An 18,973-nucleotide genomic window follows, 5' to 3' on the forward strand; every position below is an offset into this window, starting at 1 on the left:
GTCCGCAGAGATTACGTAATAGGTAGGTGTGCGCGGAGGCTCCGCCTTCTTTCACGTGAAACTCTTTTCTGGTTAATTTGGTTGAGGTAAGACGTCCGTGAGTGAAAACAAGTCGTACTTCTGATGAAACGTGACACTGACACTGTTTTTCATGTTTAATACGGTAAATCTGCTTCATTTTAACTTTACTGGACTTTACTGGAGTGCCATAGAACTTGTGCAAACATAACCACGTTTCTATGATCAGATGCTTTTCTTATGTTTTATTAAAATGCTTGCTGTTTTTTCAATTTTGTTGTGTGTTACTGAGGGGAAAGTGTGCAGCACAGATTTACATATTCATCTAAACGCCGCTCTCAGCAGTGTGGGTGGCGTCAGACGTTCGATAACAGTACATCGCTGCTCACGTTTTACCCATAAACGAAGAATGAAAAAGAACTTCACCATGAGTATATCTGGGCCTTAAGTCCTAACAGAAACAAACATTCACCTGGGTGTTTGTTTAGTTTGTTTGTGGAATATGAAGGACTTTGGGGAGGAAAGGTTGTTTGTTTTATGTTGTAATTGTGTCATTTTTCTATTGTTTATGTCTATGTAGCAAGTCTACACCAAATTTCCTCTCGGGGACATTAAAGTATACTTATATTATATTATATTAAGATTAGTAATATTATTAATCATTTTAAAGGGAAAGTCTGCAATTTCAGCACTACTAGTGGCACCACACAGAATTGCAGTCTGTTTAAACAGTCGTGGACTGTTGTTTTTTTTTTTTTTTTTTAAAGTAATGCGCTTTTTATAAAAGCAAGAAGCCACATGAGGTTAACAGTGATGTTTTCCCCTGTTAAAGAGGTTAAGAACATCTATAACCTGTTGTAAAATCACTGTAATGCACATGTTTGCTTTTTATTCTTCTTGCAAACCACAAACTGTGTATGTGTGTGTGTTTGCATGTCACTGGGTTTGACCTTTTGGACAGTTGTGACCTCTATAACTACAGGGCTTTGCACATAATATCCGCACTTTGACCTTTTCAACTGCAGGGCCACAAGCAGACACACGCGGAAATGACCCAGATTGATCCTTAAACACATGGAGGCAAGCAAACATTATGACTGAGACTGAGAGAATTTGGCTGTTAGAAAGAGTGTGAGAGAGATCAGGCACAATCACATCTTATACAGACAAACAAAACGGTTATGGTGTTCGTGCAGTTGCCCTTAGTGACTGACCACAGGCTGCAAGTACGCATTGGTTTTCTCTTTGTGTGCAACTCAAATATGCAAGAAAAAAAGTAAGTAAATAAACTGAAAAATGAAGCAGAAATAGTTTGACAAACATGGGAACAAAATCTTATGTTTGTAACAAACCATCGTGAACTATATTGCTATTTTGTTTGTTTTGTTGCTTTAGATTGTGTCATTATTTTAATTAATAATTTCATTATTTTATTTAAATTTTGAGTGCATTATTCTCTCACCATGGCACCATGCATCTTCATAGGGTGTGCAATTCCTGATGAGAATCTCTATCCCCTCCTCGCAGATGGTGCAAGGCATGCAGGGGTCCAGCGAGCTCTCCCGATCAGAGTAGGTGTCTCCCAGACACTCCTCACAGGCCGTGTCGTGGGAGTGCTCGCAGCGAAACAGCACTCCCTGACCGTGGGGACACACAGTGCAGGGCTCGCACTGGGCCCTCAGGTCGTTCATGAAGTAGCCGTAGTTGCACACACACACAGCGTCGTTCGAGTCGGTGCAGGGGGTCTGCATACGCATGAGACCTGTGCACTCTCTACACGTCTGACATCTCTCTGTGTGACTGAACGTTTCAGAGAATGTCTCGCCTGGAGAGAGAAAAAGAGAGACATAATCAGAACGACAAGATAATTACACTATAATCTGCCTTTCTGCTGTAAATAATGACCCCTCAGGTTAAACATTACGTCCTTGGCACTTTAATTATAATTAATCAGTGATCATAATAATAATCAGACAATATGGGCAAGGAAAAACGGTCAGGAGGTGAGGCCCGTGAAAACAGACAAAGAGAAAAAAATTGGTAATCAAGAAAAGGAACAATGTGCTACATTGTGTTATAGAGATCTCTGTGTGTTCAGTTCTGTTCATTTCAACATGGCAATGATTTCTGCAGTCAAAACACAAGTCTACCTGGCTTTACTGTATACATAATGCATCTGAATTTAGTTTAAACTGCTCTCGACATAAAACAGACCCTCAACATATTTCAGATTTCAGAATAGCTGTGCAGTCCAACGGAGAGACCGAGGTTTGTCCGGTTGTGTCGTAACAAATATTGGCTACAAAGAGCATCTTTCTCCATAAAAGTAGAACATAAATTATTCTATATTTCATTATATTATAGATGTTTTGCCGGTGACAGTCGCAGCTCATTTTTTTCTTTAGCAGAGTGATTTAGTCACATGGCATTCATGGATCAGTTGAATGGCTCAAAAGCTGTGATTTCTACATGTTGCATATTTCCAAGTGGTTCTACACCATCTGATCATTGAGATGTAAAACACTCCTAATGCCACTTTATAGGTGCATCTTGCTAATACTGGGTTGGACCCCCTTTTGCCTCATTAACTGCCAAAATTATTTTTGGCATAGATTCAAAAAGGTTCTGGAAACAGAGATTTTGGTCCATATTGACATGATGGCATCATTGGTACTAAGATGCCCAAAGTGTGCCAAGAAAATATCCCCTCACACAATTACACCACAAGCAGCAGCCTAAACCATTGATACAAGGCAGGATGGATCCATGCTTTCATGGTGTTTACGCCAAATTCTGACCCTGCCATCTGAATGTTGCAGCAGCAATTGAGACTCATCAGACCAGGCAACATTTATCCAATCTTCTATTGTTCATTTTTGGTGAGCTTATGTGAATTGTAGCTTCAGGTTTCTGTCCTTAGCTGACAGGAGTGGCACCGGTGTGATCTTGACGTGTTGTGCATTCAGAGATGCTCTTCTGCAACCTCGGTAACAACAAGTGGTTATTTGAGTTATCGTTGCCTTTCTATCAGCTCGAACCAGTCTGGCCATTCTCCTCTGGTATCAACAAAGCATTTTCACCCACAGAACTGCCGTTCGCTGGGAATTTTCTCTTTTTCAGACCGTTCTCTGTAAACCCTAGAGATGGTTTTGTGTGAAAATACCAGTAGATTAGCAGAATCTGAAATACTCAGACCAGTCCGAACCAAGAGCCATATCATCATGTTCAAAGTCACTTAAATCACCGTTCTTCCCCATTCTGTTGCTCAGTTTGTACTTCAGCAGATCGTCTTCTTGACCATGACTACATGGAGTTGCTGCAATGTGATTGGCTGATTAGATAATTCCATTAACAAGCAGTTGAACAAGGGTTCATGTCTTCTGTGCTATTTTCTTTGCCTTTTTCCATCATTCCAAGAACTTCAACTTAGTTTTTGAAAGTTTCTTGACTTCAAATTCCAAAAAGTTTCTTGACTTAAATTCAGCCCTGAAGTAATGAGTAATGTTGTTGCGTTTAACTTTATTAAAGGGCTTTATGAAAGAGCTTTTCTCAAGAAGAGTTTTTCCCCTATGTGAGAATTTGAGATGCCATTGAAAATAAAATAAGGAGATGGAAAATTATTGCGAAAGCTGTAAATTATTCAAAGGGTTTGTATGTGGTGAGGCTTCGAGTGAAATCTGGTTTACTGTAGAGCAAAGAATGTGCGACAGGCATTTTGGACGGTGTGACAGGTTTGAAGGGTTTGTAATTTAAACCCAGCAAATTTAGGATTTCAATATCTTTCCCTAGATCTTTTTTTATAAATATATTTATTATTTTCACATGAACAATTTACAGAATAGGTTCAGTATACAAGTGCACAATCTTTATCTTTCCCTAGATCTTGTGTCTCTCTGATAACAGGAGAGGTGAGAGCAAGGATTAGAGGACAAAAAGACTATGTTTGTTTGTTTTTGTTTATACAGGAATGAGAAAGCAGTGTATGCTTGTTGTTCTTTATAAACCAGGTTGTTTTAAATGCCTGGTCACGGCCATGGCAGCTCTTGCTTGTGTATATGGTGTATCTTGCTTGTGTAAATGAATATTTCTCATTACATTTTTCAGAAACCTTCTCCTTAGGAATTTTAGGAAAAAACATCTGAGACAAAGTTGATAATTAAAAATGAAACAAATGACAAGCCTTTCTGAGCCATAACATTTTCCTCTGGACTATCGTGTGGAAACAGAAGGTCAAGTATTCATTATATAACACAACATACATTACACACAGCAATAACATTTTAAACTTGTTCAGACCAATTTATGTTAGATAATCTGTCATTACCATAAAAAGGATCTGACAGATAAATCTGAGCTATTATACTGGACTATCAGCTTCTCTTTAATATTACAGCCAAGATCTTACAACAGAAAGCAAAGGAATGTGAACAGGATGTGAACAGGATGAAAAGGCAAAAACATCAGTTTTGTTTTAGTATAGCAAGAATGAAACTCTTTTTATGTCTACATAAACATTTAAAGGTGGAATCTACGAGTTAGAACCATTAACACCAAATAAACCAGCCGTATTTGTCTTAGGATGAAGATAATATTTCATAAAGAAAATCTTAGAAGCACACTCTAAAACAGCGAGCAGCAGATACACATCCGCACATTCACAATAAATGTCATCACCAGCAAACTAATCTGCCATTTGGTTCTCCAAATGGCAGTTTTTTCTTCTTTAGACTGGTTCACAATAAAGTAAGGGTAAGATAATATCAAGAATTTTAAATCGTGTTTGTCTCTCATCTGTGTGTGTTCCTGTTGTTTAATTACCATGGTGCTAAACAAACAAACAAACAAACAAACAAACAAACAAACAGAGATAGGCAGAAAAACATCCAGATAGATGTCTGCTGGAAATACTCTTGTATTCCTGGAACACAGGACAGCTTTTCATCAAACACCACAAACATTAAACAAAAACAGTCACACAGCTATTTTCCACACTGATCCAGAGGAATATTTTATTACTCAGATGTTGCTCTTTTATAGCTTAGGAGACTTAGGGTGTATTCACACCAGGAAAGTCCGATAGGTCACTTGCTTTGGTCCGGACCAAATACATTTTTTTTTTTTTTTTTTGGTACGGTTCACTTTCACACTGCTCTTTTTGCAAGTGAACCAAAATTTGTAAACAAAACCACAGGTGTGCTAAGGTCGTCCATTCATTGGACAAGGATTCTCAAGTAGGGAATCAGGAAGTGCAAAAAAGGCTTAACGTAAATTAACGCATCATCATCCTTGTATTGTAACTATCGTTACATTATATGAACTGCAAATGCTTTTTTTTTTTTTGCATCTATGCGCGATTAGACTAAAGAGAATGCTCTGTATGTGAATGTCCTGATGCACACACTCATTCATTCATTCCATTCCAATGATGCACACACGACGCGCAGAAAGACGCGCAACAGATGTAATGTAGTAGGCTACAACAGATCACTTTCCCATAACGCAACTCCGACTACGGAAGCCTGTTAACTCAAAGGCGCAGTGCTTTCTTGCAATTGGGTCGGTTCATGTTCACACTGTAAACGAACCGTACCAGAGTTCGTTTGGAACCGTACAGAGACCACCTCTTCAGCTGGGTCTCGGTTCGGTTGCTTGGTCCGCACCAGAGTTCGATTGCTGTATTCACACCTGCCCAAAAAGTCCGCACCAAGGGGGGAAACGAACTAGAGTTCGATTCAATCGAACCAAACAAGGCAGGTGTGAATACACCCTTAAAAAATCTGTAAATGTCCTCATGTTGTTTCAAATTTTCATTGATAATCGTCCCCTGCAGTTGACTGTTAAACTCAAATCAGTGAACTGGCTCAGTAAGCAAAAAAAAAAAAAAAAAAACTATTTAGGCTCTCAACATAGCCTAAGTGAGTTTATTGCTTTGATTTGAACTTTCGATTTAAGTGTTAACTTTGTTTGTCCTAAGTTTCAGACAATTGTTGACATGGTAAAATCTCAGTTGTAATATCATATCAATTTGATGAGAAATGTTCCTGCTGAAATCTCTAACTTAGTTCATGCTGAAAGTTGTGATTGCAGATTGATGAGAACACACTCTCAAAATAAAGGTACCAGAATAGGGGTTTTACAGCAAATGCTATATACAGTAAGAGGTATTTTGATTCCCCAAAGAACCTTTCAGTTATTTAAAGTGTAAAGAACATTTAATAAGATTTCTTGTGCAATGGAAATGTTCTACACTCTTAAAAATAAAGGTTCTTTATTGCTATTGATGGTTCCATGAAGAACCTTTAACATCCATGGAACCTTTTCCTTGCACAGAAATGGTTCTTACTGGATATGGCATTTGTTGTGAAAACCCTCTTTTGGTACATTTGTTTTTGAGAGTGTGTACCGTTTCAAAAGCTATTCTCAATGCTGTGCTTGTCCTATTCCTTCCGTGTCTTTGTGCCTGCGACGTCGGTTTATTTGACCATAGTTGTTGCAAAGGCACAGGGTTATAATATGATGATGTCCCAGGTTGAAGAGACGCTCACAGGCTATCTCTCCCCTGGCAGCGCATCATCACTTAAAAAGCCTGCGCTTCCCTCCAGACCGTGCAGAATCACATCCACGCTGGTAGGGAAAGCTTTTCAGGCGGCGGGTCAGGCTGGTGCTGCCCTGCACACCATGGCGATGTAACAGCTGTGCCAGGCTGAGCTGCTTAAAGAGCTGGGCACGAGCTGGGGAAATGTCAGTGAGGAGGTGTTTTCTGAGCTGCACAGCGCCACTAGTCTGTCTCTCCGTGCGATCGTTGATCTCAGAAAGAAAGAAGAGGTCCTGAAGCCACAACATAGGAAGTTTCTGAGGTTCACTTTCGGGGGCGGAGCTTACCAATATCGGGTTCTTCCGTTCAGCCTAGCCTTGTCACCCAGCACATATTATTAATACGAAATGCATGGATGCAACGCTGGCTCCTTTACGACTCCAGGGCATCCGCATGTTAAATTACATAGACGACTGGCTGATATTGGCCCAGTCTCAAGAGCTTGCGCTACGCCATCGAGATATCGTCCTAGCTCATCTTCAAACTCTGGGGTTGAGACTCAACGCCAAGAAAAGCGTTCTTTCTCCGGCCCAGAGAACTATGTATTTAGGGGTCGTATGAGACTCCATGTGGGCACAGTTGTCTCCCACACGTGTTGAGTCCAAACACCATGAGCAATGTTCTCATTCTCCTCACGATAAGAATTAGTCTTCCCGTGATAAGATGTTCTTATCAATCTGCAATCACAACTCAGGGATTTCAGTATAAACTAAGTTAGAGATTTCAGCAGGAACATTATTCATCAAATTCTTCAAGAACAAATTATCTAGGCTAGGTTATCAATTGATATTACAGCTGAGCTGTAATTATAAGGCATCACTGTGAAACCCCCCTTTTAAACCCTTTATTTGAGTGCTAGGATGTTAAAGGTTCTTTGTGGAACCATATTTACCTTTATTTTTAAGAGTGCATTTTGGGATAAGATCTCTTGAAGCATGTGAGATTACAGGGATCCTTTTCTTAGGAGAAAATTGAGCAGCCTAAAACTTAAGCAAAAAATTCGAGATCTCAAAAAGAAAAACATTGAGATCACATTTGTCATTTTCTTTTTCTACATTTCACAATATGTAGGAAGAAGAGCGATATTCATCACTGCAGTCTGTTGATGCTTGTTTTACCAACAGATCATGTCTTTTTGAATCTGGAAAAATTTGATGCTTGAGGGTGGGGTGTTCACCTCTCTGCCAATCTTTGAACGGAAGATTTCCTTAAAACACTCAATGTTCTTGTCATGTTTGCTCTTGTTGTGCAGGTGATGTTAAGGCTAATGACTTGGATACCATAATCAAGGCATCTAAAACATGCAAAAACAACTGCTCAAACATGTTGTACTAACAAATATGAGAGTGCTGATGCAGTGATAATGCTGTTTATTATTATGCCCGATTTCGTAATCCGTTGTATTCATTCCCAGATTATTGGCTAAATTATTTTTAATCTTCGTTAATTACCTTTTGATGTTGTAGGTACAAAATGTAGCACTTCTCCATATCACACACACACACACACACACACACACACACACAGTTAATAATGTTCTTTCTAAGAGCAATAAGCTGACTGGTCTCCAGTGCTCTATGGCAGGAGAGGGAGATGATGGGTAAACATATGGGTCGTGTGATGCAGGCCATGGTGAGCTCTGAAAGTGTCAATTCAGCCGGACAAGCCTTTCAGCCCATCTGTTTGTTGTCTCGCTCTCTCTTTCCTTTCTCCTTCATTAATTATTAATTGATATATATGACCTCGTTCTGCAGTGGAGAATTCAAAAATCAGTCCATTTGTCACCCAACTAAGGCTGGCCTAGCAAACTAGCTAAATATTCTATCTGTCTGTCTATCTATCTATCTATCTATATATATATATCATCAGTCTGTGTGTCTGTCTGTCTATATCTGTCTATCTATCTATCATCATCATCATCAGTCTGTCTAATATGTCTGTACTTAAATATCATTGTTCATTAATTTATAAATTATGAATTATGAGCATATGACATGCTCAAGATGACTGTTATTTCATGGGTCCAACCTATGGTATTGTTTGTCTGTTTTGTGTTTACGGTAATTTCCCTGCCGCCTTTGAGAGAAGAATACATGACATGGCCCACATGCCACCTGATCTCCATCTTACTTTCATTACTTCTATAGTTTGACTCTAGTGTTTACTTCTTCATTCTAGTTTGAGTTCACTTTAAACATATTATCTTTATAGTGAGTAAAGACTAGTGACATTCCTATGGAGCGTGTGCATACAACCATGAACAGATGAACAGAGCACCAGCCACGTGTTTGCAGGGATACACCTGAATGCAGCCTTCCCTGCACTGATTATAAACGGATATCACAAAACTAACAAAAACAACCGAGAGCCCACACACACATGCTCTGCCGATGACTGTTTACACGCATAATAAATAGCTCCATCACACACAACCGTTTCTGTCAGGAGGGCAACTGGAAAAAGACTCGAGCCTCCTCATGCGGTGTGTCTTCCTGTAACGTCATCAGCTGAAGTCTGTGCGTTTCTATCCCTTTACAATTACAGGCAAATCAGCCAGGTGCGTTAGATCTTTTTACGCTTTTCTTTCGGAGCTGGCTTTCTGCTTGGCTGTCATTTGCTGGAGGAGAACTGTAACTAGAGATGTTTGCCAATATTTTGCTGGCACATTTTAAAAGATTTTGTAAAGTAACTTAATACTGAAAGGGCCTAAAAAAACGTCCATTGCGTAATGCACTGGATTCTGATCTATAATCACAACCATATTGGTTTATCAGAACAAACTTAAATGTGTTTCTCGCTCTCTCTTGCTCTGTTTTCACAATTCAGTTGTTCTTTATTAGTAAGACTGTTTCATTTATAATACAGTTAAAGTAATAAATCAAAGCTGCGTGGAACGGTAGAGCGGCTGCACAGGCCAATAAAAACAGCAATGGCTCCAGTCCTGAGTTCTGCTTGAATGTTCAGTAGCATATTAACCTCTCTCTTTCTCTCTCTCTCAGATGAATACGGGCTGTATTAGTCTTAGTCTGAATGGGTTAGGGCAAATGATGTTGCCTGTGCTTAAATGCATCATTATCTAATGCTGTTATTTCCCAATCCCCATCAGTCATTAGTCAGCTCTCTCTGAATTAATACACTGACAGATTCCAGTTCAGCACTGCTCCTACAGTACCTATAACAAACAGAATATATAACAGACTCACGTTCATTCACATTTCACCTCAAAACGACAAAGTGCATTTCAATTATGCATTGTAGAAAAATATGGCTAAATCTTATGAAAACATGTCCAGGTCACATTCACCACAAAATCATTCACCACATTATTTTCATGATAATTAAGACACTTTTTATTATTTTCCTTTGTATTTATTATCAATGGTAATTATTTGTTAGATTAGACACTATTACACCACAGTAAAAATTTGATTTTGTATTTAAAGCAGCATAAATTAGTACAACAAATACTATTATTTATAACACAAATATAAATAATATTATAAAGTAAAATATAAATATAATTAAATATATTCATAATAAAAAATATTAAATAGAAATAGACTATTAATTCTCATTAATTAAAATATATACAGTAATGGGAATTTGGAGAGAAAGTCCCTAATTGCCATAAAATGTACAGCAAAAAAATGTCAATTCTACTAAAAAAAATATGCTTAGATTTTTAACCCCTTAAGTGTCCTATACTAGTAATTTCTTATACTAAACCTAAACTAATCTTGACAAATTATATATCATTTGAAAGCTTACAATCTCTAGTTTCCATATCTGGTGACTGATTTTCAAAATAAATTACAGAGGAGCCGCAATTTATCAATAAGCAACAAGAATATTTTCATACTCCTAAGGCGTGTTCAGACCTTTGTTTTGAAATAGCAATGAACATGAAAAATCATGAAAGAAGGGTAGAAACCTCAGCAATTTCCGATCATTATTTATATATATTTACAAAACATAAAAATGAGGTATAATTTTATTACAGATTTAAACATATCACAAAAACAAGATCACTTTTGATTTATTAATACTACAAGATCATTTTTGACGTATTAATAAATCAGAGTAATCAGTGGAAAGTATTATCAGTCTGCTATTATGTGTGTGTGTGAGTCAAAGATGTTGGCCTGATGCGATGGTGACAGGTTTGTGTCAATCAGTTTTCACTTCGATGACTGTGTGTGTGAGGGAGGAGGAAGAAAGAAAATGGACAGCTAAATATTTTAGTAGTTGCTGATGTGTGCTTGTGTCTAGACTGGGTAGGGGATGAGGGGGCGAGGATGCATGAAAGAGGCGTGTCCGTTTGTGTGTCTTTGCCAACACTAGGAGAAAGGGAAAAAAACAAAAAGCACCCAGTTGGGTTATTGATGTAAAGTGTCCTGTCCTGAAACATAAGATCTCCTCTATTTCAGGCCTGCCATCCTAAAAGCTTCCCAGCGCTCTCTTATTGAGAGCAGAAAGTAGGATAGAGCCCATTTAGGAAACATTCACAACAAAAGAATAAGACCTGCTGTAAAACAGGTGAAAATGTGTCTTGTCATTTCCAAATGTGCCAGTGCCTTTTCTAAATGTTTCTGTGAATGGGAAAGAATATATATACTCTACCATCCAAAAGTTTGGGGTCAGCTCAATTTTATAAAGAAATGAATACTTTAAATCGATTCAATCGATCAAAAGTGACAGTAAAGACATTTATAGTAAAGATTTATGTAAACAAATGCTGCTCTTTAGAACTTTCTATTCATCAAAGAATTTGTTTTCCCTAAAATGTTTTTCCTAAAAAAATATTTAAGCAGCACAACTGTTTTTCAACATTGATAATAATAAGAAATGTTTTTTGAGCAGCAAATCATCATATTAGAATGATTTCTTAAGGATCATGTGACACTAAAAAATCAGCTGTGCCATCACAGGAATAATTTTAAAATGTATTTACATTGACAGCAGTTATTTAAAATTGTATTACTATACAATATAACTGTTTTTACTGTATGTTGCTCAAATAAATGCAGCCTTTTAATTAAAAAATGAAGAAAAAAAAATTTGCTACCCCCAAACTTTTCAACGATATATAATACTACACAATTAAAAATCACTATAATGTTCAATTCAAGAACCAACTTCATGTTCAGAAAATAGTTCATCAACTGACAGCCCAGATTTCTCACTTTAAAGGGACACTGTGTAGTTTTTTAAGTATTTTATTAGCTAAAATCAATGTCTTTATTCATAAATATGTCCTCATTGGTGTAAAATTACCTCTGCCAATGATCTGACTTATCCTCGTAAGCGAAGAATTTCTTATATTTAATTACATGGGACGGGTAAGTCCAAGGAGGCTTCCATGTCGTTCCGCCATCTTAATAGCAGAGAGGGACAAAAAGCACTAGCCTACCTAAACGCGTTTTCGTTCTGAGCCAGCGTCACGTGACTGAAAACAGCTGAAACGGACAAGGAGATCAGCTTGTCACTGCCCCGGCAAATTTGAAAGGCTGCACTGCACGGTATACCTTCATAATGAAGGGTCATTATGCCGAGCCACAGGAGAAGGAATCCTCGTTGCCAAAAAAGCAACAAAAAAAAATAATTTAAAAGGAAACGTGACTGGCGAATTAAAAAACGAGTGTAAATATCAGGATAGCTTTTCCCAGATGGAAAGGAGAAAGACTTTGAAAGGGACGCTGAAGTTGCCTGCTTTCTTCTCGACAGGTAAGTCAATGTTGCGGTCTAAATTACAAGCCTTTTTTCATTGCTTGGTTGCGTAATTCATTATATAGGCAGCATAACAGTAGAACATGTTTAGTTAAACTCGATGAAGTGCTATTGGAAGACATGTTGTCATAGCTTCTTGGTACATAACGGCTACCGTAGTTGCAACACACATTTGAAAAAGCTAGGCGCTAGAGAGCACTATTCGTTTGAATGCAAAATACAATTTCACCTCTAGATGGGAGACATTCCTACACAGTGTATAAGGATTGGTTTTCCTCTTTCTGGTTTAAAGCTGAACATTTGGCCTAAATGAAAGTATCAAACACACACACAGCAGCAGCTCATACACCGTAACCAGCTAATTGCATAATTACTTTCAGCTTTCTGTCTGTTCTTTGGGTATATATGTGCATGTGTGTGAGGGAGAGAGAGAGAGAGCATAATTATGTGTTAATAAGTGTACGTGTGAGAGGCTAATTATGGGTTAATAAATGTATGTGCGTGAAAGTAAGTGTTTGTGATGGTGTGAATATTTGAGAAGATTATGAGTACATGCATGTGCATGAACAAGATGCACATGTAAGTGTGTGACTTAGCATGTATGCGTTTATGAGAAGTTGTACTCACTGTCTAAGCATTGACTGCACTCGGTCTGGGTGGCCCCGCACTCCTTGACCACTCCCTCTCCTGGAGGACACTGCAAACAGCACTCCCCGCTGCGAGTGTAACTCCCCGACTCACACTCCTCGTCCACGGCTAGCTCCAGCTTAGAGCCAAACACCAGCCCCAGCTACAGAAAGAGAGAAATTACATTAATATTCCATCTCTCTAGGGCTCCACAGGTTCCTTGTCTCCCATTACACATAAACCCTTAAGATATAATTTGATGTTAATGTGTTTGCAAGAAAATATAGTCATATTGATATTCCTCAAATGCTATTTCCTTATTCTTTTCCACTAATTGCTGCAATTAATTCAGCCTGAACCACCAAAAGTAATACCATTCAAACATTGTTTTGCAGATAGTTTCACCCTTATTTGTTTTAGCATTAAATTTGGTTGTGGTTACTTTTAACTTTTTTCTTCATTCAAAGTTGATTAAGTTTTAAAAATATCCAATTGATTTGGTTAGAATATTGCGTATTGGTTATTAAATTGCGACAGCTGACAGACGACAAGATGTGCGGCAGGAGTTTTGTGACCGCAGTGATTCTGATGCGAAACTTCTAAAGTTTACCTAAAAACTTGAACTTCTTTTTTTGTGTGGTATTTCTAATTTATAGTAAGATTTTTCCAGTTAATCCCTTTCATTGTCCATAAACTCCTTCATATTTGCTCCACGTGTTTGGTAACAGCTGCATCACAGCATATTGTGCTGATTGCATTTCTGTCTCCAAAAGCTGGGGCGTGTTGAGCAAGATGAGACGGGCAGTACGAGTTATGCATATGTCTATTACATCTCCAGCTGTTTCTCTCGTATTGTCACGGGTAAGATTACACATACTTTACACATCGAGGTCTCACAGATCAGGGTCCGTAGAGCCTATACCCAAGACATCCATTAGCCCTACCCTTCCCATATGAGCTTCCTCTTTTACAGCTCCTGATCTGTTTGTTGAGTATTGTCAATAATAACCCAAGGGGTCGTAAACATCCGTGCATGCAGGCACTGAAAGAGGTGTTTATGGGCTCATTTTGTCTCGGACAACAGATGTGTGTGTGTGTGTGTGTGTGGTGTTTAAGAGGAATTGGAGGCTCATTAGTGAGTCACAGACTTCACTTTGAATTAATTTACTACTGCGGCGCTTCTCTCTTGCTCTCTCAATAGGTTCAGTCTGGTCATGTGATCACGCTCAGTGCTGATGTGTCTTATAGAGTGCAGCGGTGAACGCCTACATGCAGCCTTGATTTCGGAAGCGTTTTTCCCTATTAATTTTCTCCAAAGGAATTCTTCAGTTTATTCAATAAAGTGTCCTAAGCCATGAACCACACCAACCAGAGATGAATCACATTACAAACCATAATTTGAATGATTTTTTTTTTTTTTTTTACAAAATTAGCCTAAAGTTAGTTATATTGATGAGGGAAATAACTACTCATCCCATGAAGTGTTGTGAATCTACAGTAGTTGAATCCAAAATGGCCATGTGCATGTATAAATTCCAATGTGTAGGTCGAAACATTACTCAAATACTTTAAAACTCTTACATGAGTAAGACTATAGATTGTTGAATTGTGTGGTTTATGTTTGTGTCTAGATGACAGAGTTTCTGAATCCAAGACAAATTTCCTAAATATGGGACAATAAAGTGCATTCTCTCTCTCGCTCTATATATATATACTGTATATACAGATATTTATACATGCGCGTGTGTGTGTGTGTGTATATGTGTGTGTGTATTTTTTTTATTAGTTATAATTATAATTATTTAGGATGTCATTTTTCCTATTTGTCCCATCCATGGCTTGTGACTGTTATAGAAACATATATAATATCGTAACAATCTTTGAGCTCATGCTTTGTTTTGAAAGTTTTTTGAAGGGTTTATGCAATATTATTAAAATCTATTTCTCAGTGGTGTAAATGAATGGCATTTTTACTTCTGGGACCCCACTGTTGTGCTCTATTGAGGAATAAGTGGGCCTTGTTGAAGCGTTTCTCTTTAATATGGCTGTGAAAAGCAGCACAGATTCATTCATTATCATTAACCTGTGGATTCCAGAGTGTTTCAAAGACACACTCACAAACAAGCATGCGCACACACACACAAACACATAACAGGGTAATTAAACTCACAGCACATTTTTCTACTTGCATTCATTAATGAATTAGCATACTCTCTCTCTCTCTCTCTCTCTCTCTCTCTCTCTCTCTCTCTCTCTCTCTCTCTCTCTCTCTCTCTCTCTCTCTCTCTCTCTCTCTCTCTCTCTCTCTCTCTCTCTCTCTCTCTCTCTCTCTCTCTCTCTCTCTCCCTCTCGCACACACACACACACACACACATGCAAACATTCTTTAATATAAACCATAGCACATTACAAGTTGTAACAATTACACACAATTTAGACAGGTCGCCATCATCTAGACCCCCCACAATCAAAGTAAAGACGGAAAACCTCTCTGCACGTTTTCATTAAAACGTTGCCTCTTGTTCCTAATCTTATCTACTGTCCTAGCCTCTCTCTCACACACTCTCTTTGCCCTTTAAGACTCCTCTTTCCACCCTCCTCCTCCCCTCATCCACATCCTCTCTCACTCTCATTCAGAAACAGATGCACTTGTACAGCAGCCAACTCACCCCCTCATTTACTCTCTCTCTCTCTCTCTCTCTCTCTCTCTTCATCAACCCTGGCTGTCATCCTTTCTTTTTTCTCTCAATTTGCATTCGCTTGAGTAAGCGTGCCGATGAGTTAACTTGGCAGGCTTTAATGGACTCCCCAGTATGGAGCATGCCCAATGCTTAACACATCTAACGAAAGAGTATGTGGCTTTACTTAGCTATAGTTTGGGGACTAAATTAATCTGCTAAATCTATAAATCTCCCTGAGGTCAAATCCAGTAATGTTATCAATTGGAAAATCAAGTAATACGTTAAAGAAAGTCTATGGTTTTGCCCTTACTTACATACTGTAGCTAAGTAAATGTGTTTGCAAGGGCCTGTCATTACTGTGCAATTCACTGATCTGCACCTGTCCGTAAAGCACTGCTATGCACCAGCCAGGAAATGAGACTGAGCTTTAATACCGTGAAACATCAAGCCTTGACAAGCCATCGCCTTTTTCACCACCAATTAGGCGGCTTGTGTCCCCGTCAGATCTCTTGTGAAGCGCACTAGTGCCTTCGCGCAGCTGTAAAATGGCACTCCAGACGGAGCGCTGCTGGCTCATGTGTCGGTGGAGATCCTTTACTGACTCTGTGCACCTGGATCAAACTCAATTGCCAGCTCCGTTTGCCATTTTGCAAATCAGATCACTGAAAAAAGGTCATGGTGTAATTGTGTTTAGTCAAGAGCGTGTGCATGTTTAAACTTATTTGGACCGTGTTACACGAGACTGGAGGTGGTGAGGGTCACGTAGAGCGCTCGGTAGGGGACCATGAGGGTCACATGCTTGCGCACTTTTGAGTTTTTTCCCTGAGCATAAGGGCATATCCCTTACAAAAATGTACCAAATTAAGTTCACACCAAAAATACCACAAGAAGGTATATTTGCCAGCACCATCATCGTCAAAAAAAGAAAATATTAAAATGATGATTCTGAAATCTTATTACGTTGATAGCCTAACAATTATTATGCAATTTGGCTGAAGCAATGGTTTCTTTTTCTTTTTTATGGGTTGTTTTGAATTTGCCTATTGTTGTCCATATGATGTCTAAACAGGCAAGGTACGAATTATGGGGGAGGGGGTGGAAAATATTTTTTTAATTATTATTATATAGGTAAAAGAATAAATAAATAAAATGGGTAGCCTGCTTTTAGGTATAAATACGGTTCAACTATTTTTTTTTTCAATCGTTTAAGTATACAAAAGTTAAATAACAAGTTGGACATGGACTGTAGGCCTACTCTATTTTCACCTGGCGCTCTCGAACAGAAATCGTTTTTCCAATTTCCGATCGTTAACCTATACCTAACATTTACAAAACCAAAACAACGATATTTGGTATACTTTATTACAGATTTAATTACTGCAAATATCACACAAAAACTTAAGTTTTTCAAAAAAATCTTTAAGGCGTGCCAGGGGCGCCAAAATTCGGCTGGCGACCTGCAGGAATTTCTTTAAAAACATTGACCCCCCACTGAAAGACATTACAATTTTCACACTGTAAATACAAACGCATACTTACAACTCCATAGTAAAGGCTACTTAAATAAGCTATTTGCTTTATGTGGCAAATATTAATAAAGCCGGTAGAATTCGTCAAACTCATAACCAACTTGGCATGAAAGTTTGTTTACAGTCGGGCGCACATTTCTTCTGTGCACTGATTCTAGCCTGTTTTTCTGCCACCCAATAAACACACTTACACGCAGATTAATTTTAAACGACTAGAATAGGGAGCTTGACACCTGTTCTCCAGAAACCGGGCTGCTGAGATTAGTCATCACTACTACCACAGACCGAAAACAAGTTCCGCTGAATCCGCATCACGACAACCGGAGCATCACGCGAGCTGAAGCGGTGATCACCTGATGTCAATTAACCTACATATTTCATCCAGCGGAGGATCACTGCGCGCACTTGTGCTCTTATGCGGTCTGAATTAAACTAATGCCAACACTTACCGCTCCACAAATCAAGATCCACACCAAGGTGTCCATGTCTGAGATGTCCCTTCCCTCTCAAACTGTAAATCTGTAAGTGTGAGTCGTGAAGTGAAGATCAGCCGTCCGACAGTTCATTTTAGCTCCATGTGGCTGCTGCTCTCGTGCGTGGTTGGTGTTTGGGACTTTAGGACTGTACGAAAGCGCGTGCCCTCGCTGATGCGCGCGAATGGTCCTGTCCTGTCCTGTCCTGTACTCCGCACTCGGCGCTGTCCAGCAGTGCACTGCGGAGGAGAGAGTCGTGCACGCAGATATGAGGGGGGCACGAGGGCTTTGCCAACTCCCCCCATCAGCACCTCTCTCTCTCTCTCTCTCTCTCTCTCTCTCTCTCTCTCTCTCTCTCTCTCTCTCTCTCTCTCTCTCTCTCTCTCGTAGGATAGGATGTATTTCTCTTTATCTCCAACAGAAACGCATATGCAGAAGACTGGACGAGCAACTTTGATCTGATCGCATTTAGACTCATTATATTTACATATCGCTTTGGCTTCATCTATATGCATGCTTAGGCTATTTACGTGCATGCATAAATCATTTATCCACATGAACGTAATATCTCTTTATACTCTTTATCTCTTTATTGCGCTGTATTTTAATTATTAACTTGTTTGAGGATAGAGTAAAATGTATTAGCTCTTTAAATAAAAAATTTAAAAGAAAAGAATACTTTGAGTGAATGAGTGTAATGGGTGTGACGTCACGGGACTGGTGTAATTAAACAGACGCCACAGGAGGGCGACTGCAGCCAGTGAGTCACCGATGGTGGGACATATGAGGCGTGATAAGGCCATAGACGGTTAAATGCCAGGGATGAGAGGTTTTTACTGTTTTTTCCTTTTCACCTCCATTCTTCAGATATGTTTTCCACCTGTTCGATGTTTATGAAAAAATACTATGGAAAATACATGTGTTGTAAATATGGCTCTGAAATGTCCGTGTATATGTGACTGAGTGCTTTTAAGCAGGTTGGTGCACTGCAAAAAAATAATTTTCTTAATAATTTACCAATCATCTTTAAGTAAAATTGTGTAGTAATAATAAGACATATTTCTTACCTTATTTGCAAATTATTATTGTCTTTGTTTTTTACCTTTAAAAAAAATACATTTATGCTTAAAGGGCCCCTATTATGCTATTTCAAAGTTTCCTAATGTTGTTGTGGAGTCTCCTACAACATGTTTACATGCATCAAAGGAAAAAATAAAAAAAAAGTTTAATTTCCTCATAATATACATTTGCACATCATCACATTTTCAATGATTCTCAAACGACTCTTCAGATGAATCAATCATGAATCAATCCCTCTAAATT

General features: G+C 38.6%; 1 protein-coding gene across 1 annotated transcript in view; it reads right to left on the bottom strand.

Annotated features, from left to right (window-relative positions):
* ngfra (nerve growth factor receptor a (TNFR superfamily, member 16)) overlaps window positions 1-17,931 on the bottom strand; it is a 41,720-nt gene extending 23,789 nt beyond the window's left edge. Inside the window, exons 1-3 of the mRNA XM_056239828.1 lie at window positions 17,627-17,931; window positions 12,968-13,130; window positions 1,481-1,843 (exon numbers count right to left, since the gene is read on the bottom strand). Coding sequence (XP_056095803.1) covers window positions 1,481-1,843; window positions 12,968-13,130; window positions 17,627-17,662 — 562 coding nt within the window. The 5' untranslated portion in view covers window positions 17,663-17,931. The remainder of the gene's footprint in view (window positions 1-1,480; window positions 1,844-12,967; window positions 13,131-17,626) is intronic.
* Window positions 17,932-18,973: the final 1,042 nt, after the last annotated feature.

The sequence above is a fragment of the Rhinichthys klamathensis genome, unplaced genomic scaffold (assembly GCF_029890125.1).
Source record: "Rhinichthys klamathensis goyatoka isolate OS25496 unplaced genomic scaffold, OSU_Roscu_1.1 h1tg000571l_1, whole genome shotgun sequence".
Lineage (NCBI taxonomy): Eukaryota > Metazoa > Chordata > Actinopteri > Cypriniformes > Leuciscidae > Rhinichthys > Rhinichthys klamathensis.